The sequence below is a fragment of the Phalacrocorax aristotelis genome, chromosome 11 (assembly GCF_949628215.1).
Source record: "Phalacrocorax aristotelis chromosome 11, bGulAri2.1, whole genome shotgun sequence".
NCBI lineage: Eukaryota > Metazoa > Chordata > Aves > Suliformes > Phalacrocoracidae > Phalacrocorax > Phalacrocorax aristotelis.
In genome coordinates, this window is record NC_134286.1 from 11462865 (window position 1) to 11487145 (window position 24281).

At 46.5% G+C, this 24281-nt stretch overlaps 1 protein-coding gene across 2 annotated transcripts; it reads left to right on the forward strand.

The window, feature by feature from the left end:
• Positions 1 to 705: 705 nt before the first annotated feature.
• Positions 706 to 23700, forward strand: FOXO4 (forkhead box O4). 2 transcript variants are annotated; one of them, XM_075106896.1, is made up of 4 exons: positions 706 to 1313; positions 2348 to 2473; positions 12199 to 13440; positions 18375 to 23700. In XM_075106896.1, the coding sequence occupies exons 1-3, from the start codon at positions 915 to 917 to the stop codon at positions 13420 to 13422; spliced, it is 1749 nt and encodes a 582-aa protein (XP_074962997.1). In that variant the 5' UTR covers positions 706 to 914; the 3' UTR covers positions 13423 to 13440; positions 18375 to 23700. The 2 variants fall into 2 exon arrangements, with proteins under 2 accessions (XP_074962997.1, XP_074962998.1); XM_075106897.1 differs by lacking the exon at positions 2348 to 2473 and having other exon boundaries at positions 718 to 1313.
• Positions 23701 to 24281: the final 581 nt, after the last annotated feature.

Consider the following 24281-nt stretch of genomic DNA (forward strand, 5'->3'; position numbering starts at 1 on the left):
CAGCCACCGCCCCGCCCACGCATGCCAGCGGCGCCGCCTGCATAAGCAGAATGGGTATTCAGGGCGCGGGGCACGCCATGGCGCGGCCTCGGAACCTGCACGCTAGGCCCCTCTCGACGCTGCCCGCGCCGCCCGGGCAGCCCCAGGGGGCCCCCGCGGGGCGGCGTAGGGCCCGAGGCCGAGCCGGCTGCGCTGGGAACCGGGGCTGGGAACCGGGTCGCGATGCCGGAAAACGTGCATAGGGACTGCGCCATACAGTGTCCTGGGCGGGGCTAGCCCAGGGCGCTGTACGGCGCGGGGAGTGCAGGAGCCCCGGGTGCTGGTTGCCGCGGTTCTGAGGGACGGACGGTGATCGGGGCGCGGGCCCGTCACACCTTGCGCTGGGGCGTGTCCCGGAAACGTGCTCCCGTCCGTGGAGGGCTGGCGCACGAGAGCAGCACGGCCGGACCCGCACAACCCAGAGTGCCATAGCGCGATCTCGTACAGGCGGAAGAACAGTTCCCCCCGCAGAACTCCCGGCCCCGCCCGCGCGGGGGCAGTGGGCCCGCAGGCGGCTAGGGCTGTGCGCGGGTAGGGCAGATTATGTAAGCGCGGCCGGCGCGGTGCCCTTTGGGGAATGTAGTCGCGCGGGCGTGCCGTCTTGCCACGCTCACCCTCGGGGGCCACGCCACGCCCCCGGCGCGGGGGACGCTGGGTACTGTAGTCCGTCGGCCGGGACAGGCCGCCTACCGCCGCCACGCCGAGACTACCGCTCCCGACGTGCCCCGCGCGCGCAGGCGCGGGGCGCGGAGCTGCTCCCTGGTAAACAGAGCGGCGCGGCGGTGGTGGGGCCCGGGTCTCACAAAGGGGTGGCAGGCCGGGCTGATGCGCGGCGGTACAGCGACTCAGACCTGGCGGCGCTGAGGCGGGCGCCTATGGCGGAGGCAGGCGGCGCCGCGGCGGCGCCGGACATCGACCCTGACTTCGAGCCGCAAAGCCGGCCGCGCTCCTGCACCTGGCCGCTGCCGCGGCCTGAGCTGCCGGCGGCGCCGGCGGAGGCGGGCAGCGCGGCGGGCGCGGCGGAGGAGGGCGCAGGTGGCGCGGCGGCGGGGCCCGGGCGGGCCGAGGGGGCGCGGGCGGGCGGCGCGGCGGCGCGGAAGGGCGGCTCCCGGCGCAACGCCTGGGGCAACCAGTCCTATGCCGAGCTCATCAGCCAGGCCATCGAGAGCGCCCCCGAGAAGCGGCTCACGCTGGCGCAGATCTACGAGTGGATGGTTCGCTCCGTCCCCTACTTCAAGGACAAGGGTGACAGCAACAGCTCCGCCGGCTGGAAGGTACGGGACGGGACGGGGCGGGCGGCCGGGCCTGGCCTTCGGTGGAGCGCCCGCGGTGCGCTGGGGCCGGGGCGGGCTGTGCGGCCGGGTGGGGAGCGGCTGCCGGAGGCGCCTTCCTGCTGCCGAGCTGGTGCTGCCGCTTGCCCTGGCCTGCTGCCCTCCCCGCCGCGCAGCCCCGGGCTCACCTGTTGCTACTCGTCGCCAGCCGGGCTCTGCGCACTCGGCGTTGGTGCCAGCGCCTAATCCCCACGCTGCAGCGCGGCGGCCTGGGGTTCAGCTCTGCCGAAAGCCGCTTGGCTGGCGCGGGCTTGTCTGTCCGTGAGCGCGGGGTAGGCTCATCTCAGACCCAGCCCAAGCTCCAGCTCTGTGCAGCTGGAGCAGAGATGAGCGGGCTTTGGGTCGCCAGTTATGGCATGGCCCTGCGAGGCTGCTACTTGCATCCTTTGAGTTTGGGAAGTTTTCTAGGAAAGGAGCAAGGGTCATTTAAAAGGCCGTAGCGAAGCTTCTCTGTAAAGCAAAGCATCAGTTGGAGGGCTTTTAAATATAAGGCCGTGATTCTATGTCACCTGACTGTGCTAAAGCTCAGTATAAATCACTGTTTCATAGTAGGCATTCTTGGCTTCCAAGAGGCTCCCTTTAAAAAGGGTGCTGTGTCCCGGAGCAGTGCTGGTGGTGCGGCTGTGCAGGGACTAGGGAGCTCTGCTGGAATTGTGAAAACGGAAAGCAATATACTGCTCCAAAGTCACAGCATTGTCTTCTCCTCTTGCTCTGGAAGTAGGCACATGTGAAGTTCTGGTAAAAGAGCTAAACTCTGTTTCCGACCTCTGCAGGTGGCAGCCTGGTGTTCCCATTTTCTTTAGTCAAATGAAATCCAGCAAAGAGAAAGGGAGATGTGAGAGCTGGGTTGCGAAATAATGCCCCAGGCTATCCTGATATACGGCCGTAGATGCCACAGTGACTGGAGTCTGAAGAGTGTGATCTATCACTCTCGCTGCAGACTGGAGTTGCACTTAACGCTATGCTCTTGTTTGCAGTGTACCTCTCTGTTTGCGGTGTTGGTTAGCAGTTTGTCCATGCCGCAGTTCTGCGGCAGCTTGAGCCAGTGTGGTTTGGGGCTTCGTGACTCCAGCCATGCATTCCTCTACCTGTGTGACAAAACAGTAAGTCAGCACAGAGAGTTAATTTGGGGGTGGGGGGAGGAAGATAGCTTTTTCTGGTAAGTTAGCTTTCAGCTGGCTCAGTGGTCTGAAGTGGCACACTGTGTGCTTGCATGAGTGAGAATGTTTGCTTGAGGGAGGGTAGGAACTTGGTGAGGGAGGTGCTGCTGGTACAGGTCAATACAAAACTTTTCACCTTTCCCATTTATCTGGCTCACTGGCAGTCCCCAGAGAGTGCGTGTTAGTTTAACTAAAATTGGCTTCTTTTGTTTTTTGTTTTTTTTTTTAAATCCTTTGTGCAGGTTGAATCCTCCATATTAAGTCCTGATTTGGGATGGTGCTTGGGTGCATTTTCTTCTCCTTCAGAAGACTGTGTGGTCTCGCTGGAAAATAATCCTTGCTTCCTCAGCTAGGCATGCTGTCCTGGTCCTGCTGCTGCTGTGTGGAGTCACATTATTTTGGCAGACGGTTTATGGAACTGGTGCATTATGTCTTCTGGAATGTATCTGTATCTGTTTGGCAGTAGTGCCTGAGAGTAAAGCTCAGTGTGGCTTCCAAAACGTGTCCCCAGATATCGTGGGGAAGGTGGAATATAGTGAAGTGTCTTGCCAGACTGGATGCTGGAATAGGTAGACTTCTGTTTTGATTCAGTATGGCTATTCTTCCATTATATTAATTCCCGTATAATGGGACCATCAGTCTTTGGTTTTACTCTGTATTTTTATCACGTATGCTCTTGGAAAATATACAGTTGGATTCAACTTGCAGAAAGGCAGAGATGAGATATTGCGCACATATGAGAGTTAAGGTCCCTGCTTAGGTGCTGTTCCTGTAGCTGTTCTGTGATGACTTTTCACTGTGAAATTTGTTTGTAAGTTTTTCAGTCTGGGAATGGACTAACTCAGGCTGGCTGTAGTAGGGGAAGAGAACAGAAACTTCTTGCCAGGAAAGATGAGGGAGGGCAGAACAACAGCAGCTCTGGGGGGAATCAGCCTGCCTTATGATTAGAGCAGTTAAAAACTCTTGACTTTAACCAGCAAACAGAAAACCGTGCTAGAAATACAGTTGAAACTGTTTAAATGCCAGGGGAATTTCTCATTAAAACTTGTTTTTATTATTACCAAAAAATGTCAAAGTTTGGGTTGGTATGTAGGGGTATATGGTTAATCTTATGTGCCCAGGAGGGGCAAAGGGGGCTGTGGTGTACTCCCTCTGCTCCATTTTCTTCCCTGCTCACTCTCTCAAATCCTGTTGGCAGGGCTCGGCAGGATGCGTGCCCCATCATGTGTGACCACAGAGCTCTGACTTCTAGCCTTGCTATATGTTAACGTACAGTTATATAGATTTGCAAGAGGCTTTGTTTTACTTCAGTCTATTTGCATCAAGGTGCATTAGATGAAGGCAGGTTACACTTTTACAGTTTTAAAGATGTGGAATCAATCAAATCAGTTCAATTTGGTTTTGTGTACTTAGAGTAAATTTAATAGGCGCCTGTTTTATGGTTAAGACAAACTGAATAAACAAAAGATGCCTCTTCAGTTGAGGAATGGACCTGCCTGTTTTATGGACCTGCCTGGTTTTTTTTGTTTTCACTGTTCCTTGTTATTTTTAGAGCTGTGAAGCTCTGCTTGCATCTTTTTTTAACTTGTGAAGTAAAGGAAAAGCTTCTTGACTTTTCTTAGCTTTATTGATTTCTCAGTTTTGAACTGAATGAGTTTGGATAAGGGAAATTAATGTGGACCTGATGCTAAATGCTGAGGTAGTATTTTGATGCCTGTTAAGATAGTACAGCTCCTAGAATTTCAGTATTTCTGTGTTGTTTGGGCAGAGAGATACTGATATGTCCTATTCGTATGCAGTGTAGTTGTAACAGAGAATTTTAAATAGGAAATTAAAGAAAATGTCTTTAAAAACTTTTAAAAATCTACTTTAGTTAATATAAACCCCATAAACTCATTGTTGCTTCATAATTACTTCACAGCTGTCCTACTCCAGTATACAATTGAGGGAAATACAGCTGTTACAGACTGCCAGGGTGTAACCTCTGTGTATTCCGGAAGAATCTGTGTTTTCGAGGAAGGTGGTGTTTGCTGTTCTTGAACTGTTTCAAGCACTTTGTAAAGGACAGACTTGCTGGGTGTGCAGTCTGTCCTTTCCCTGCAGTAATTCAGCTGAAGTTAAGAATTAACGAGCCTGAAAGGCAGAAGTGTCCTTGCCAGGGGTGTGTCACAGGGCTTCTTTGTAATCCTCCCCATGGTGCTCTGCAAGCTGCTCCGTGGATAAGAGGATAATTCCTTCTGGCTTTGAGATTACTTGCAGGAGGAAGGTGTTGAGGATTTTTAATAAAATAGAAATGCATAAACCCCACTGAAGCAGTTTGCACTTGGTTGCTCATACTCATGGATGAGAGAAATACAACAAGTTTGAAGCACTGAGGAGCAATGTTAAGGACTAGTCTTTCTCAGTGAAATATTCTGTGTATTCTCCCAAAGCTGTTGTCTTTCCCTTTGTAGGAACAGAGTGACCTTTAAAACCATCCTTTTCACCCTCTAAAGACACTTCACTGAAGTGAAAAGCAGACGTTTCCTATGTGTGCAATGTAAAGGAAAGAACAGATAATTCTGCAGTATTACGTTACTCTGCATTCTGGTACTTCACATGCACTTCAGTTCAAACGTGTACATGTATGTACGTGTACTTATGTGCATCAACTCAAGTAGCTGAATTATGAATTAAAAATCACTAAGCATTCTGCTTGTCTGAAACAGAAGGTGTCATGCATCTGGAAACTCAGCTATCTCTTAATCTTCATTACAGTAGGCAGCATTTTACTTTAAACTCTTCCATTCCATGCTTGTGTTATATGCATATTGCCCGTAGTTGATGTTAACAGTTAACCAGATGGATCAGGAGACATGACTGAGGACTCTTAGGTGCTTCCTTGCATGTACCCTGTAATTCAGTTTGACTTTGCTGGCTTCCAGTGTCACAGGGCTGGCTCTGAAGGTCCCCAGCCTCTCCCAGAGCTGTGGATATCTGACCTTCTGGTAGAGCATGTGCAGAGCTCCCTCAGGTTGGAGCAGCTGTTCATCCTGCGGCCCTCTGAAACTCCTCTGTGAAAGAGTAATAGGCCGGTAGACAAAAGCAGGCTTGTCCATCTTCTGGATTCTGCTGTGCTGCAGCTGATAGGTTCTGCCAGGTTATCCTTAGACTTTGCAAATAAATTCCAGTTCAGTGGATACAAAATTATGTGAACATTTGGTAAAGATTAAAAGTTTAGCATTCATTGGTGTGTTGACTGCTGTTCAGCCAGCTTTTTTTCTGTAGTTAGATCTACAAAAAAGCAATGGTCAGTTCCTAAAATAGTCACATTAGCTGTTTGCTTATATCCGTCTGGACTGTGCTGGAGTGTCCCTGTATCCTTGAAGATATTTTAGGCTCAGACTTGTCAGAATTGTAACTTCTTAACATGGACAGGTAAGGGCCCAAATCACTATCAGGAGAGCTTTCTTTAGTTTCACAAAGAAACCCTTTATCTGGAAAGGAACATCTGGTGGGTTATGCAGCTTTGCTTTTTACTTTTGGTAATGATAATTTCAAGATTATGGTTTCAGAAGACATTAAAAATATATTTCCCCATCTTTGCTCTCTGAGGCATGACTGACTTACTTGATGCCATAAAGCAAAAGGAAACATAAAATTTAAACTCAGCATCTTAGCTCTGAGCAAAGTATAGTTCTGCCCGACCCTAAGCCTGATGCAGGTTTGTGCATAGGGGAGGTTCAGTCTAGAGTCTGGGTCTCTCTGCTGCACAGAGCCAGCAACCTCAGTCTGTGAAGAAAGGCTGCTACTTTCTGTTGACTGTGCTGAGAAAGCCCATAGTGTTTACTCCTAAGTTCACATGCCTGAAATTATACAATTCCCTGACATTAAAAATGAAGAATTTGCATTCTAAATTGAATTGGAATAGTGATGTCATTGTTGGTACTTAATTTAAGTCTGTTAATCTTTAGTGGTGTTGTTGGTGCTACTTCCTATTAAATTGGGATTATTTTGATTTCTTGGAAGCTGCTGTTCTGCAAGGGGAGGGGGGGTCTGGCTGTTTGAATCTAGAATAGCTGGGGGTGGGTGGAAGCTGCTGGACTCCTGACACTACCTTGTATGTCCCCAAATGCATCCATATGGTGTTAGTGGTGTGCTTAGTCCTGGCAGCTGGGACATGTTATCTGTCCCAGCTGCTGACAACCTAGCTGGGTTTCCTTAAAGCAGAGGGGGAAATAGCCAATGGAAGCTGAATGACAGTTGTTCAGAGGTTGCAGTGAAGAGTCTAGCATGGAAACCTGAGGAGCACGGGTGGCTTTTGTCCATCAGTCTTTCTTTTAACAGAATCATTTACTTTTTAATCCTGTTAGTCTTTAAATGGTCTGGCCACAGCAAGTAATCTGGCCTAGGTGAGGGCCGAGGAAGGCAGCTGGGCATGGCAGGGTGTTGTGGATGGGAGGATGGTGAAGTGCTGGGTGTGGAAGATGAGGCCGGTGGCAGTGCATAGGAGCAGGATGATGGTGCAGGTGTGGGGTCACTAGGTGTCTTATTTTTTAGGTGGGATAAAACTTATTGATGAGTGGTCAACTGTGGTGAGGGCCCACCATTGCAATGTAGTGACTTACACTTAGCCCTTGTTAAAGTGACATTCACGGCCCTTTTTCCCAAACAAGGTGTAATGCCCTGAATATGTATGGAAGTACAATTTTTTTTTTTTTAATTTGAAGCCTTATAAAGTGTAGTTGTCCCCTTCAGAAGTGGGGGAGAGCTTGTCTTCTGGTGGAGGTCCATCTGCCCTGTGCAATGCCGGTCAAATTACCTGAAGATTTTGCTACTACTCTTTCTTGCTCCCCACCAGTTTGTTCTGGAAACTGCTTTCCTGAAAGATCATTCCTTGTAGCATGGCTTAATTTTCGAGGCAGTCATTGGAGAAGGCTGTTCCTGGGCTGCTGGTATTACTTGTTCCAACAAGTTTTTTCTGCTCTATCTAATCCTGAACAGCTTTTGTTGTATATGCCTGCCTGTCTTGGTAAACTTGTAAATTGCCTCGGTCTTTGCTAGGATTTTCTTCTTCTGGGCTGCCATTGAAAGATTACAGAAAGGAAAATGTTCGTCCTAAGATGCAGCTCCCCGTCTGCCAAGCTTGACGTCTGTGCTCACGTGTGCCTTCTGGAAGAGGACTGCTGGGGAAATGTTTTAGCTCCCTGGCTCTGGAGCAGTTGTTTACTTGCTGGAGTGTAACTTTGCAAAATCTCTGCAACGAAGACTTTTTCCTGAAGCCTCCAGGGCCAAGTGGCTGGGTGAGTGCCGAGACAAGTGCTGACAAACGCAGCAGGTGGGGCGTTCTGCCCTTGCAGCCTCCCAAGAATGCCATGGGAAATGATAATTCGGCACAATTATAGGCCTGGCTTTGGAACACAGCCCTGTACTGGGATGTGACCATGTTCTTTGTATGCCTCTGAGGCAGTGAAAAGTGTATTACAGGCAGCTGCAGTGATTGCACATCTCTTCCCCCCGCCCCTGCCAGTCATTCTTGAGAGAGACTTTTTTTGTCAAGAAATCTGGTGCCTCGGTGTTTTGTAGTAGAAACTTGACATTTCCCAGGAGAATGGCCCTGGTGCTGGGGAGCAGTGATTGAAAATCCAGGCAAATGTGGGCAAGCACAAAATTTTCGAGGATAGCTACTGTTCTTTGTGTCTTTCTCAGCATAGCTTGTGCTTGGCCTGGAGTGCCCTGTTAGCACAGTTCATGCACTGCTGCTGTATGGATGAGCTCTTCCGGGCAAGGGTACAAGAGCCTACTTTTCTGCTTCTGTCACATGGTGCTTAGAAGAAAGTACATCACAGGAGGGTTAGCCTAAGCTTGTTTTTAGTGTGAAGGACCTTCAAGTCTGAACAAACCATCCTGAGTGTTCTGACCTGCTCTGATTAAAACTTCAGTTTTATGGTAGATAATCTCAGCCTTACTGACAAAGCCCTTTAGTCCCCTGGAAAGGCTGTCACCGGTATTCTGTCTTCTATATGACCCACTTGTGCATTTTCCATAGTATCTCGGTGTCTATGGCAGTTGTTCAGAAGGCTGACCGGGCAGGGTAATTGCTTGGTTGTGCTGCCAGTTCCTGTGGCTAATTCCCCATCCTGAGACCAAAGCACTGTTTGGTGCTGGGCAGGGTCCATAGCAGCACTGACACTGGTGTGGGAGCAGGCCTGCTGCAATGGCGAGGAGTGTTCCTGTCCTTTAAATAGGGCTAGGAGATTTTATTGAGGAAGATTTAATGTTGTAACTGAGGTTTAAGAAATAGTTTGGATATGCTGCTAGCCACACTTATATGGCTGGTCCATATATCCTAGCTTATACACACAGTGGTTGGGAGCTAGTGAATGGTCTACCCTTCAGCATACAATAAACATCTAGCCAAACTTTAATTTTTTGCGTAATATCTGTTGTTAATTTGAAAATGCTTTTGTCACAATCTGTGATGGATTAGAGATAAAGAATGGTATTTTTTCACTGCAATACTTAACATGCAGCTATAAAAACCTCTATAAGATATCTGAATAAACAGCAATAACAACCCCTAACTAGTTGTTGAAGGGGACCCTCAGCATTTAAGGATTCCTGCCTGTGCCTTTTCCTTCAGGTTGTGCTTCCTTACAGTCAAAGATGTTACAGAGCCAAGACCTTGTGTGGATTGCAGGTTCTCAGGCCAACTGGGATCCTCCCACGCTGCTGAAGCTGAGCATCTAAAAAGTTAGTCATCTATATGTTTCTGGTTTGAGTTGCTTAACGTGAAGAAGGGAAATACGTCAGGGTTGCCTGGGTGACTGAACTCTGTCATTTCCTCTCCTGTCAGGTTTGACCAGGAGTTCTGTGATTATTTTAGCATACTTGATTTGTCCCTCACTTTCTCCATGAGATTTGAGGGTGCCTTTCATATATTAGGTGTATGAAATCATTCTAGCAGATGCATTCTTGTGCCAAGGAGTGTGCAGTATGCAAGTGTGAATCTCTTGTGCTGTCTCACAGCACCCAGGCTGGTAGGTGCATTGGTTCAGTTGTACTTTGGGACTCGGGACTTGAGTCTCTGGTATGCAGGTGAGCTCAGTCATATGCAGGTGTGTTACAGCTCTGGGTGCCGTGGCGGTGGGCTGCCTTGCAAAGCGTGCAGGAGAGGTGCAAAAGTGGTAATTTAGGCATTGCATTTTTGACAGCATTTAACCCTAATATATGAAGCATTTGGTTTTTTTCCTCTGCCTCCAACCACACATGCTGTTCTCTTCCTTAGTTTTCAGTGCTCAACCCCTGCAGTGAGGTAGTTCAAAAAAACGGGCAGGAAGAGTAATTTTCAAGGAAGGGTTGGGCTGCTTTTCAGTTGGGTTAGCTCTCTGAACCACCTCATAGGGTCACAGATGCTTGTGCTTTGGGAGGAGGAGAGTTTGAAGATGAGGAAGAAAGGTGAGGGACAGCAATTGTCTGTTTCTACACCTGTAAGCCATTATGTCAGTTTAGCAGTAACATGTAAAAGCCCTCTGAGACTCTTTCATAAAAGATACCAGGCTTCGCATATCTGTGTTCATGTAAATCCTAGTCTTATTCCAAGATGTCTTATTTCAAGCTGGTTTTTGGCCAAAAAAACTAGAAAACTAGTTACTAAAATTGTCACTTGTATCCAAAGTCATGCTAATTTTCTTGTGGTTTCAGTGTTACTGAAATGCTTGCAGCAGTGCAGTGTGCTTTTGCTGACGCAGGAATTGAAACCTGGCTATAGGCACACATGAGAAGGAAACAGTATAGTTAGTTTTGAAATTTTAAAATCCTGAACCTATTGGTTTAAAGTTCCATTTTAGTAAACGCAGCTAAAAAGTGGGTGGTTATGAGACTCCAAGTGTATACTGTGTGTACAAGATATTGGGTCATTCCTGACAGGACTGGGTGTCATTCAGAGTTCACAGGTTACTTTCAGGAGAATAAATGAAGAATTAGTGACCACCTAGAGGTTCTTATTGCTGCAGCAGTATGGATTCAAAGTCATGCATTTAGCTGGGAATCAGGCAGGATTCTTCGGAAATGAAAGCAGCAGCCTTCTAGGAGACAAGATACCAGTCTTAATTACTTTTTTGAGACTTGAAGGCAAAGAAAGCTTTATTTAAAGAAGATGCCAGGCAAGAGTGTTGTATACCTATTATTGTGAACAACTCAAATAATAAATTTACTGACACATATTCCATCAGGCCCTGGCTCTGCAGTTATCCTTGGGGTGCTCTCCAAGTAAGAGCACATGGATCTTTTGGTACCAGTCACAACAAGCAGCCAGTCTTCTCCAAGTCCTCAACAGCCAAAGGTTAAACTGAAAGCTAATGCAGAATGATTGTCACATCTCCTTCCCTCTCCATGAAAACTTTCCACTTTGCCTGTATTGTTTATCTACATCTGCTTTGTTCTAGGATAGTACTTTTGGTGAGGTGGCCAAAATTAGCATGGTGAGGACTTGTCTGAGAGGAAAGGGTGGGGAGAGCGAAAGCAGCAGGCAGGAAAGAACTGTGTTCAGAGGTGGTGGGAAAGGATGATTCCTTTAACTGTTAACTTTATTCAGAATTAAGAGAGCATGCATGAAAACTGAAGGCTGCTATATATCTCTTAGTTTATATGGAAAAGATGCTGCTCTTGGACTGCTGTTATGCTACTAGTTAGCACATTTTAATGATGTATAATTTGACCTGAGCAAATTAAATGCAAATATCAAACAAATGTGCGACACAGGCCTTAAGGGGAGTTTATGGAGGAATGCGTTCAAACAGTGAGATTATGGTTTGCTGATTCTAAAATACCAGGTAGTTTATTAGTGGCAGGATGAAAATTCCATTTGATGATGGTGTACAGATATGTCAGCTTGCATTTTCCAGCAAAGCTAAACCAGAAGAGGGGAGTTGGAAGAGGCAAGGAACGTGTGCCTTGCCAAACAGAGAGGTGGGAGAGGCTAAAACTGGCACGTACTGTGTGGGAGTGCACTATCTGCTGAACATCTTACCCCCTTAGAAATGCACAGAGAGGAAAGCATACTGCTTCCTTGCAGTGAGGCTGGCAGGCTCCAGGATTACCAGGAGTCTTGTTCCATGAAGTTTCTCTTGTTTCTCTGGTTTTGGGATGAAGATGGTAATGGGCATACTGAATTAGAACTGTTTTGCCATTTCTCTTCACCCAGTCTATTTGATTCACTGCTATGCTGTGCTTGAATCTGTCTGAAAGCTGGCTGTATAAAAATTAAAAACTTCAGCCAGACTTATGCTGACTGGGGTTGGCAGAAGGGTAGGAGCAGCATTAGCTCAAATTCAGTTAGGCTCATGCTGAAGTTGCAAGCTGTACTTAGGAAATTGCTTGCTTGGTATATGGTATGCTTAGTTTTTGCAGACTCTGTATGGTCTTGAAAAGTTCTTTTGTGTTAGTATTTTGCTAGTTGGAAGCTGCTAGTTGTCATGGTAGTTTTACCCTTGGTACTGCCATGAGACATGGCACTGCTTGCTAGTGTTGTCAAGCATGTTCAGGCAGAAATAGCAGGTTTTCATGGGTATGTCTTTGTTATAACTTCCCTGGATACTGTCTGAATGCATTTATGCTTGTGAAGTTTCTAGGTGGCAGATGTGTCCTCATATCTTGGTGGTTTTTTTGTTTTGTTTTGTCTTTTTCAGAATTCTATTAGACATAACCTGTCCCTGCATAGCAAGTTCATTAAAGTCCATAATGAAGCCACAGGGAAGAGCTCTTGGTGGATGCTCAATCCTGAGGGTGGTAAAAGTGGAAAAGCACCAAGAAGAAGAGCTGCCTCCATGGACAACAGCAGCAAACTTGCAAAAGTCAGAGGTAAAGCATCCAAAAAGAAGCCTCCTCTCCAGTCTGCTCCAGAATCCACTGCTGACAGTCCTGGCTCCCAATTCCCTAAGTGGCCTGGGAGCCCGTCCTCAAGAAGCAATGAGGACTCTGACGTGTGGAACACCTTCCGGCCTCGAACCAGTTCTAATGCAAGCACCATTAGTGCCAGGCTTTCTCCTATCCTGACAGAGCAGGATGACCTCCATGATGAAGAGCTGCTTCCTTCTCTAGTGTACTCCAGTGCATCCAGCAATGTTCCACCAACTGTGACTGAGGAGCTTGAGCTCATCGATGGGTTAAATTTAATGTCTCCCAGCTCATCTGTGTTATCTACCCAGCAATCTGCCTCAAGTGGTCAGATCCAGAGAGATTCCAGCTTTTCATTGCAGAGCCCGAATGCAGCTGGTCAGACCACTACTTTTGGCAATTCCCTGTTTAACCCTGTTGATATCTCACTGCAAAGTTCTGTCAGCCATTTCTCTGCCCCTCAGACCTTGGAAGCCCTTCTGACACCCAGCTCTCCGCCTCCAAGGGATGTTATGATGACTCAGGTGGATCCAGTTCTCCCGCAGACTGGTAGCAGGATGAGCAGCCGAACTCTTCTGCTTCTAGGTGGACAAGCCACCCAGAGTAAGCTGAGCTCAAGCAATCCACGAGGAAAGCCTACAGAGCAGCAGGCAGAACCAGTCAGTGCCAGTGTTTTGCCATCAACGCTTCCCATAGCAACGTCTCCTCAAAACACTGCCAGCATCACCAGTTTGAAGGCTCCAGTTTCTGCAACAACTGCGCAGTCGGTCCAGCTGGGCAGTCCACTGCTTCTTTCTTCTGCTGGCCCTGCTCCCTTGGGATTGAACCAGGACAGGCTGCCCATTGACCTGGACATTGACATGTACATGGAGAACCTTGAATGTGATATGGATTACATAATCAACAGTGAACTCATGGATGGAGAAGGACTGGACTTTAATTTTGAACCCATTCTATCTACTCCCAGCTATCCCAGCACCTCGCAGGCCTCCAACCATACCTGGGTACCAAGTTAACTTCAGGAGCACAAAAAGGTAGGTGTAGTTATGTAAAATGCTACAGCTCTATAGTGGGAACAATCCTGTCTGGGATGATTTCTGTGCCCAACTCTGCAGCAGTTAAAGATACCTCTTTGGAAGTGCAGGTGCTCTTCTAGGAGACAGCTTCTGCAGGAGCCACATTCCCTTTTAGGAGGAGAAAAAGCTGTGTAAAGCTAGGTAGATTTAACTTACCAGGTAGTAACTTCTTTATGGAGTAGAGCAGCAACCTGAATGGAACTCTGTCTGTCGTTACCAAAGATGACTGAGTTACAGGACATTGGTCTCTGCCATGCAATGCCTATAGCTCAGAAGTTGACACGAGAGCATATGCTGATTCCATAAATAAAGATATGATTCTGTATATACAGAATGGTTGAACTGAGCTAAGCAAGCACATGCAGTGTTTCTATCCAGGTTATTATTATCCTTGCAAAGTTTTCTAGTACGTATAATTGCAAAGCATGTCTGTGTCATGACTGCCTGCTTTGCCCTATGTGTAGCAGGGCACAATCACTCTCAGTGATCAGACCTTCTGCCCTTCCCTTATCTGGGATAGCGTCTGTGAAGTCTGGTAAGCTGGTTCATCAGCAGTAACTGCTGAATTGCTTAGGTACCCATTATTGGAATGGGAGTGGGAAATGGGAGTCTGCAGTGTGGATGGAGATGGAAGAAGGAAGGATGTGTTAGTGCTATCCCATGCACAGCAAAGCTGCCTCTTCAGCAATCTTTCGTATTTGACCAAAATTTCTAGAGTCAGTTTGCAAAATAGTGTATATGAGAACAAGAGTTTAAAATGTCTTATTCTCTGAGGGTGTGACACCCTGATTTGAAGTTGTTTAACTGCTGAGGCAGTTGAAGAATTAGACAAATGGAGCCGAGGGCATACTTCACATTTGGAGCTCAGTTACCTAACAAAATGGACAGTTGATTTTATGGGCTGGAGCATAGGCTGGATATTTGTTGGCAAGTGGAAGTCTTGCCAAGAATAATTCCTGTTTAGGAGACAGATGCGATATTTGTTAGTGTTGCAAATTCAGCCCCTAATACTGACCAGCTAAGCAGTCAGAAGTAGGGGTAAACTGCAGATACTGCTTCAGTTGTGGGAAGCCCTTGAGCTTCAAAATGATGGAGGCTGAGTGAAATTATCATGTACTGGACCTTAATATTCTTTCCTAGGCACCTGAGTAACCTGGAGGTAGTTTGGACCAGGTGACCTCTGGAGGCCCATTTCAACTTAAATTTTCTGGTGATTGCTGCTGTGGTTTATGCTGGAGACCAGATATTAAGTTAAATATTTTTCTGCTTTGTCCCAGTACAGCCACTCTAGACAAGTGTCTTGGGTCCAGACAAAGTGAAACGCTGTCCTTGAGCTGGTGGTACTTAAGCCCTGTGAACATACTGATACACTATATATTGGCTTTTAAACATGGTTTAACTCCCTCTTATTCCAAGTCCCACCACACCGGTTAGGATTTCATTTATTAGTAACATTCTTCTGTCTGTATTTAACATATGCCTTTACTGTAGAAAGAGAGGATCAGTCAAGGTTTTCTGTTTCATTATAGGGATTTTTATAGTCTTGTGCATTGGTTAACTGTACTCTTGCTGAATTATTGAGTGGCTGTCTTAAGCTAAATATCCTAACTTCAGGTAGAATACGGAAACTCAGCTTTGATTTCAAAGACAAGTTTGGTTGACAAAACATGGGCATCCTTCACCCGTGTTACGACTGTTTGCAAGTTAGTGACAGCGGCTGTGTCCTTTTGAGTAGTGTTTTTCCTGGATATTGTTCTGAGCTTTTGTGTGGGTTGTGGGGGTTTTTTTTTTGTTTGGTTTTTTGGTGTGGGTTGTTTGAGGTTTTTTGGGGGGGTTTTTAATGCCATGCTAGGGCAGGCCATCACATCTAGGGAATACATTGACTTTGCAGGGGTGAAATGTTTTTCACAGGAGTGTTTTCAAAACATATACAAGCTGTCCTGCAGTCCTGAGTGCATTAATTACCTGGGCTGGATAGGTAAGACCTCTGTCTACAGAATATCAGGTATAGGCTTGAGGGTTTTTTTGAGAGTGTAAAGCAGAGAATCTGAGAGAATGTTTTATCAAAGGGTAGGGTCTAGTACTGGTGAACATGTGGCTATAATCAAATGCTTAAGAGGGAGAACATGAGCTCTTGACAGCATGGTTATGTTCTTGTTCCATGTTATTATTCCATATTTAACATGTGAATTGCTTAATCAAAACAGAGGGGCTATCCTGGATTTGCTTTGTTCCCGGCATGAAGTTGAAGTGATACTTTCTGGGAAATATGCTGGACACATGCTTACTAAGATAGGAGTGAGATCTGGAACAAGTCTTGAACCAGTATTGTGTTTCAGCAGAAAGCGTAGCTCCTACACGCCCCTCTGAACAATTCTTAACAGCAGTACTGCACTTGGAGAAGTAGTGATGCCCTGTTCAGTGAGCTTTGTTTCAAGCCTTTTATTATTCTATCCTTAGATTGTTTCCTTTTTGAGCTTTGCAAAGCTTTTCAGTTTTGCCTGTATCCTGGAATCCATGGAGCGGGATGAAGGGGAGCTTTCTCCCCAAAGGAGAGCATGTATTGTGTATAACGCTGCCAAGACAGAGAGGTGGGTCAGGTTTCTAAGAAAGCGGAAACAGGGTGCATATGGAGAAAAATAGGAGTGTTCCTGGGGGCCAGGAGGGACCCTGGGAAAAGAAGGCAGAGTGTTTTCTCAAATTTACAAGTTGCAAAACCAAGTAAGCTGCAGACATCAGTGTCGGTGAGGAGGTGAAGACTCTGTCATCTCTCCCTTCTCTGACTCTGTTCCTGCAGTGAGTTATTAGGGTCCCTGTTTGGAAATAACTGTTCAGGGAAAGCATGGCTTCCACTATATGTTGTTCTAGTGTGCCAGGCTTTTTCTCCTTTCATATCTTTTCTCTGAATGTGTTTTTTCCATGTTAAATTCACATTGGCAAAAGCTACTGTAAGTGATGGCTCACCTAAAGTTGTCCTTCTGAGGAGTTAATGTGGCTTAACCAGTAGCCTTCTGGGTCAGTTGTGGGTGTAACGGCAAGCAAAAATTGTTCATCAATAGATGTCAGTGATCACGCTCTGTAAATTGAAGAGCCAGAATGAAACTGGAGCTGGGGAAATATTTCTTTTTGTGGGCGGGAGAAGATCTTTAGGAATAAGTACTTGGTTTCTCTGCAGCACTTGGGAAGACACAGGCTAGTTGATGTTACCCATGGTGCTCAAAGCTGATGTGACTTTATTCCCTTCTTGCAAGTTAAATGCTAAAGAGCTTGTCCACAGCTTAACCAGGAGTCTCTTTGAACCCTGTGTCTCTTTACTTGGAGGTTAGAGATCAAACATGGAAACTTTGCCTCCGCCCAGCAGCGATGCAACATCCACAAATCTAGCTATTAGCCATACAGGAGAAAAGTCAACGTGTGAATACTTCCCTTGACTAGGAAAAATATAAATGCTGCAATTTCTGCTGCGGTTATCTGGTAGCTGTGGCTCACTTAGTTGTAAGCCTGCTGCTCACTGGTTGAGGCACTGGATGCGCAAGCCTTACAGAGTGACTTACGGGATCCGTAGTGAGCAAGGTCATGGAAGAAGGGTAGCCACAGCTGGAATTAGACCAAGGCATGCAGGTGCTCAATCACAGGCAACCAGTCTTGCCTTCAGCACTTAATGCATATGACCTTCATTCTGGTCCTGGGAAGTGTGGCTGGCCACCTGGCTGTCTCTGTGCAGCTCAGGGACTTTGGGCTTGCTCATCTACCTCTGTTATGTATTTCGCCAAACCAGTAGGAGGAATACTTGGGAATGGAATTGCCTCTTTTGTTCAGTGGTACAGTTTGTGCCTCATTGACAAGTGTAAAGTCCATCCACTCTTCTGGTGGACATTAGTTAATGACCTTTAGTTGTTCAGTTAGACTCCCTCTAGCTTCATAGCCTGGAGAACTCTCTATCCCTTACCCATCTTGGTCTGGACTCACAGCAAGAATGCTGTGCTCTAACTCCCCTTGGTCCAAACAGTGTATTTTTGTATACCAGGACATTAAATAAATAAAACCTCCATGAACTTGCAGTTTCCCAAAGTAGCCTGTTGCTCTGGTTTCTGTTTTAAGTTACTGTCTTTCCTTGTTCAGGGCTGATCTCCTCTTTTGGCTTCTTTCCCTTTCCACAAATTTATTTCATGCTCACTATTACTGAATGCAACTGTTTGGATGTCCTACATTTATCTCGCTATTCTGCCTTCCAAGGTGGATCATAGACCTATGGCAGAGGTTTTATGTCAGTGTTTTAGGTCTGCTTAGACCTATTCCAAGGCTTGTTTGAACAAGTTGTGGCAGCTTTGTTGAGGTGAGGCAGAAGACCTGAGAAGGGACCTTTAGGCTTGTGGGGGAATGAGAGATCTAGAAATGCTTAATTATTTGTAGGTAGATACAGGATTTCTTTAAGTGGGTGAGCATAAATGATTTCAGTGTGTGATCTCTAAAAATCCTGTTTTTAGGCTTTTCCTACAAATTTATATTTGTGGTTGCTTGAGATGAAGAATAATTTTCTTCTTCCTTGCTTTTTTCCTGCAGTGCCTCTGGTGTTAGCCAAGTCCTTTAAACCTCCTTATCTTGCAGAGCTTTGTTGGTGCTGTCAGCTTACAGAAGTCCTTACTTTTGACCTTTGTTCTTCCATTTTGTCTTTCTGTCTCAGTTGTACTCTGAAGCTTGGAGCTGAGCAGTTGCATCCTCCTCTTGACTCTCCATTGATCAAGGTCTCTTGTGATCTGTGTTTGTCTATTGCTGGAAGTCGGCATCCTCTGAGCAGCAGGGGCTGATTGATAGTAATTGACGTCTTATCTATGGATCCACAATTCCCACTGAAGCTGCAATCTAACCATTTACTCTTTATTTCTTCCTAGTGTCCTTCAGGTTTTGAACATCGGGTTCTGACTTCACTTCCCACCCCTGGCAGAGAAAAGAATGGAGCATGTTGGATTTGGTTTCCCTGCGCATCACGCCTTGGGCAGAAGGGGCTGCCCACCTGGGAAGAAGGGCCAACCTGCATCTGGCTGCAACAGGAAGAGTTTAAAAATCCTGTTATGTGCCACGGCTCTTCCTACAAACCTGACTCTGCCTTGGACCATCTGGAGAAACCCTGGGCTTTACATGTCCAAAGAGGAGCCCTAGTAAAAACCTTGGCCAGAAGACTCTGTGCCAGGCAATAGTGTTTTCCCATGTGAAGAGTTGGGTTTGCTGGAGGAATCCTTCAATGGCTGTCCTCTCTCTGCTATGGCAGAAAGTCTCCCAGTGCCTCGGACTGGAGGAGGGCTGGCTTTGCTCTCACTTGGCTTGCCCTCTGGGGCAAAGTGGTTGGATGTTTTTGTTAAGCCACCAGATGTGCACTTGGTATCCCACAGACTCGCAGAGGAATTGGAAGGAGCTTGTTGGTTGAAGCCCTATGGGAAAAGGGTGCGCTATTTCAGGGGTTGGTTTCATTGTGCCCATCTCTGGAGCACTCATCGTTGTTCTGCAGGGAAGGGTGGTGGTCGTGGTGTAGAAGGCTTCCTCTTGTCTACCTGAGTGGAACAGGAGGGCATTGAGTTTTTCACTGTGCCAACTGAGCCCCATTGAATCAGAAGCATGTTTTGAGAAGTCCCTATGCTGTTCTCAGCACTTTCCTGGTAGACCAGGCTGCTGTAAAATAAGCACAGGTGCTAATAGCTATTTCTGGGACATAAAAACATCATTTTGTTTTTTTTCTGATCTGTCTTGCTACAGCAGAGAAATGGAAAGCCTGGGTGTGGCCTTAACAGAGCCCTGGTTGCTTTTCAGAAGGGCATTTTCTATAGATGAAATATTTTTTTACTAATCTGGGAACTTTCTACAGTGAATATGAAACCAATGTTAAGTGTGTCCCTATTAGGCATATTAGGCATCTCTGCCTCTGAGAAGGTATCAGTGACAGACTTCTTTTTCAGAGCTGTATTAGCAACAAACACATTTGATGTTTGATAATGTATATGATTGAGGGGAAAGAATTGGCAGGTCCCTGTGGTTTCAAACCACCTTGGGGAAGAGTTGTACATTATTGTAATCTATATGTAAAAGTAGCTGCAAATTACCTAGAAGCTTTTCTAAACCTTTTTAAATATATATTATATATTTTAATTGAAAATGAGATTATTGGATTAAAAAAAAAACAACCCACACTTGCTGCATCTGTCCCCTTGATACCAGATAACACTACAGTATGGGAGGGGACAGGCCCAAGGCATTTTGGGCCAAGAAGATGAAAATGTAATTGGAAGAGTGGGAAGGGCACCACAGTATTACTGGGGAATGGCTGCTCTCCCCAGCACAGGCAGAAGGTGGCTGCGTGGCATGGCATTCAGCCACAGCTACTCGGTCTCTTTCCTCAGTTGGGCACTCCTGCCAAGCCACGAGCATGATGTTAGGGAATGCTAATCATTAACAGCGCACTCATTCTCAGCTAATCCCTTAAGTAGCTGGACTGCAGCTGATACAGATTCCCTAGTCTGCTAAGAAGAATGTATGGACTGGATTGTGCTAGATCTGCTGACACTCTGGGTAACCCTTATGGAGGGCACAATCAGTTGTATTTGGTAGCTCATTTTTTGGTTTCCAAAGGTTTTTGTTTTCTTGCTGAAGTTTCTGCTACTGCTGGGGAACTTGAAGCCGGCAGGATCCTGCCCTGTCTCTCTTCTTGCAGGACAGAAGCTAGGAGTTGAGGCTAGTTCAGAGCATTAGCTGGCACGTTCCTATCACCTTTTTGGTGTTTGCAGGGGCAGGTTCTGTGGGACACATGGTGCTTTCATGGTGTTCTGGTAGACTTGGTCTGGCAGGAAACCCCTCCAATCCTTTCTGAAGGTGGTGGTGGCTTCTGTTCAGAAGGTTTGTATCATGTAGTGCAGTGAGCCGTAGTGTTTTACCACCTTGTCTGCTCTGTTTTTATGGGGTTAATTTAATTTTCATTTGAGTGGAGATTGGAACAGGAGTGGTTTGTCTGGTTACCTGCAACAAGGGGTCTTCAACAGTCTTATTTTTTAGCATGCTGTGCCATCAGAGCCTTTGAATAGCTTGATAACCTTTTCTTTGAAGACTGTCTTCATGGCAGATCTCATGGTGATATGTTTCAAATTTATCCACAATCTGCCTATCTGGCCAGACCTCATTTTAACAAACAAACTTTTTTTTTTAGGACAGATCCTAAGCTGGGATCCCAGGTCTTGCAGACTTGAGTCATGCATGCACATTCTCACTGCAGTTTGTTCATTACACAAATGGGCAGATACCCTTTCCACAAACACCTGATGGCATGTGCCGTACATAAGAATCAGCCGTTCTGACCTGTATCTAATAGTTCTGGTAGGATTTGTGTTATTTGGCACATATGTCACTTTGTCAGCTTGGGCCCTGAGGAGAAATGAATCCCATGATCTCCAGAGCAAGTTGACTGGCTGCCTGTGCTTCACAGCCATGTATCAAAGGACAAGACGCCGGTACGTCTGGTCATGTTATATGTGAATCTCTAGCTCATTTTTCATGAAAATGGAGCCCAAAGCAATAGGAGAGACAATATTAGTAACCAGTGCTTCAGACCTACAAATCCAGCTTGAGCTGTTTCTGGCTGGGTTGATCTGTGGAGAAGAGGTGCTGTCTTCAGGCTGTCCCCTAGGTGTGACAGCACTGGGGACCTGGCCTGTTCTCTGGCTGCAGAGAGCCTGGCCCTGAGCAGTTGGGTAGTGCCCCAGGGAGATCTGACATACTCTCAGCTAGTACATCTTCACCCTGAAGGAGCTGCAGCCCAGGTACACCAAGGCTCATCATAGCTGGTGCCCTACAGTAAGAGTTCATAGGAGACCCTATACTTTTATTAAGGAGTAGAGCACCTATCTTATTTTTTTTTCCCCCCATATTCCCAGGCCAGACTCCTGGGGAATGGCCTGTCCTGGGGACAGCACTGGAGACAGGAGCACCTCTAACTGGAGTCCTGCTGTACCAGTGTGCTGACAAGGACGTCTCTGTCTTGTGGCAGTCTGTTCAGGTGGTGCTCTTGATCTCAACATAGGAGCTGTCAGTGGTTAAAGAAGAAGCCTGAGAGCATGCTAGTGCTGAGGATGGTGTCTGGAAGACTAATGGTGTTCCAGGAGTGCTCAATGAACCATAAATGTAATGTTGCAGGCTCAGGCAGGCAATTTAGCTTCTCGTTTGTATGTGTAGCAGGATAGCTTGGATCTTGGGCGTGGAGGGCAGGAATACAGAGAATTCAGGAGTTCTCCAGCCCCTTCTCAAATAACTTCTTTTCATAAACCTTTAGGTTTTTTAGCCTGGGATATTTCCTCATAGGACATGGGAGACTAAAGTTCCTAAACTGCTTGTTGAAAGGCTGTACCTGGCAGGGAGTTCCTCAATACTTGTCCAGTTTTTTGTATTCTTGCCCGAAGTGTTTGCTACTGACTGCTGCTGGATTCAGGATAGTGTCTTGGTGGATGTTTGTTCTGTGTTACCACCGCAGGCCCCATAGGCTAGTTTTTGCTCTAATGAAGGATTGGGCTGGGACTTTGAGAGCAGCTGTGAGCTGAGTGGGGAGGGAAGGGGCCAGTGACATGGGGAGTGATGCTCCTGGATAAGTGCCTGAGGGGAGTGGGCAGGGGATTCTTGGCATGAAGCCTTACATTGTGCTGTATGCATTTTCCTTGTCCTCACTGAGCTCAGGTAACAAGTTTCTTCATCACCAGAGGATCAAATGCCATTTTTCACAGCGTGAAGCCACGATGCAGCTCTGGGCTGTGAAGGATTCAGGTAACTAGGCCCATGGAGCCTAGGAGGGAGGCAGACTTGTTGCTTTTATTTACACCTGGGTTTAGCAAATTGCTTGAGCCTTCTTTATAACTTAAGCATATTTTACTATATTCCCAGCTTCCTGTGAGAGCTTGGAATATTGAAAGCTTCTTGGAGCCCTTAATTTTCCTTGTTGGTGTGTCTAAAAACATGTCATCCCCTACCCTGTGCTGCTTTAAAAACATCAGTTGAGTCATCCTGGTAAGTGAGAGGAATGAAAGCAGTGGGAGCGTTCCAGAGCCCGGGTGCATTCATAAACGAGGCTCATACTAGAAGCAAGTAGCACTAATCAGCTTTTCCAAAGGAAATGCCTAGAAAGCTTTTATGTAGATCATCATTTGTTAATTTTCTTACTTAGTTGCGTATTTATAGCCACATTCAAATGCTTCAGGGCTAGCCTTGCTCCAAGAATGAGAAACCTGTGTCTGGTGCCATGGGTAGGAGTGCCTTGGGGATGGAGTCCCGGACTGTCACCAAAACAATGTGCAAGTTTGGACCCATTATCAAAAAACCCACAACAAATCACTAAACTTTGGGACAGGAGCACGAACAGGGATAGCTTAGGGTTTGCTTCAGTTACATGTCTAATGAAAAACATGTTCTAATTAATGTGGGGAAAGGCAAGCAAGAGATGACTTCTGAAGCCTGAAAGATTTGGCCGTGTGAAAACGGTAGCATGTAGTAATCCATCACCACAGTTGCTCACCCTTCAAGAAAGGGATCCTCTCACTTCAGTAGCCTTTATGTCTCTCCCTGCATGCCGATATGTCTGTAGTCAATGGAAAACAGTCTCTGACGGAATCCAAATCACATCCAATATTGTGGTGTATAGCAGGGAGAAGAGACAGCAGAAGCTGAAGGTGAAAGAGCTGATGGTGTTGCATTTATGGTTCTCTGGCTAAGGCAGCCTTATGGTGTGTGGTAGAAGGGGATGTTCACAGCTGATACTGTGGTGCTACTCTGTGGTGCTCCCCAAGGTGACTTGAAGAGGTTTGGCTACATAGAAGATAGGTCACTTCTCCTGAAAGGAGCCTTCTTCATAAGGCAATGGGGGTGGTTCTGTGAAATGATGCTTCCAGCACAGTGGAGTCTTCACCTGGTGCAATCCCAGGAAGGGTTTCTGCATTGCTAGCACAGACGTCTGCTGCACGCAGGGCAGGCACCACTAGCTGACATAGTTTCCACCCCATAGCCTCTGCACTCTTTCAACCATTTCTCACAATAAATTTTTTTACATAATAAATCTCTGCTTTTGTTTGCTCTCTGTAGCAGTGTAACTTCTGAACCATTACAGGCTCTTTGTTACCATCTGTGCTAGCAAGACTGTAGAATGTGCTAGACTAGGGGGGAATGTTTGACAAATAAAAACCTGTAATCCTCTGCTCTGTGTCTCATGCAGTTTGTTCTGTTTCCCTGGTGAGGACCAGTTATTTTTGACTTGCCCTTGACTTCTTTCATCTGCCCTCCTCACCTGTTAGGGCAACCCCTTGGTGAAATGCTCCTTAGCTGCCCAGAGGCGGAAGGGTTGCAGGGTGAGAGCCCGCAAAGGCTCTGGTGTGCTCTGCAGCGTGTAGAGCCCCTTGTTACAACTTCTCACAAGCGGGTGGGGACCCGTGGGGTTGCTGAGCCCTAAAACTGACCCTGGGGAGCTTTAACTTCCGCAGGACTAGTCTAGGGTCATCCTAACTCCTTCATTCCTTGCCCTTCTAGACCTGAGTGCAGAAGATGAATTTTTTCATTTTATATAGCTATATTCAAACATCTTTGAGTGTCAGCATCTCTACTAGTTATCTCTAGGAATAAAGAAATGGATTTGCTGCTACTCTCTCCTTTCAGCCACCCCATCCACAAGCAGCTCTTGACACTTAATTAAGACAGATTAGCATATGAGTGACCTTTCATCTTTGCTTGCATACCCCAAATCCTCCATCAGAAAAAGGAAGGTTACTACAGATAGGGAGCAT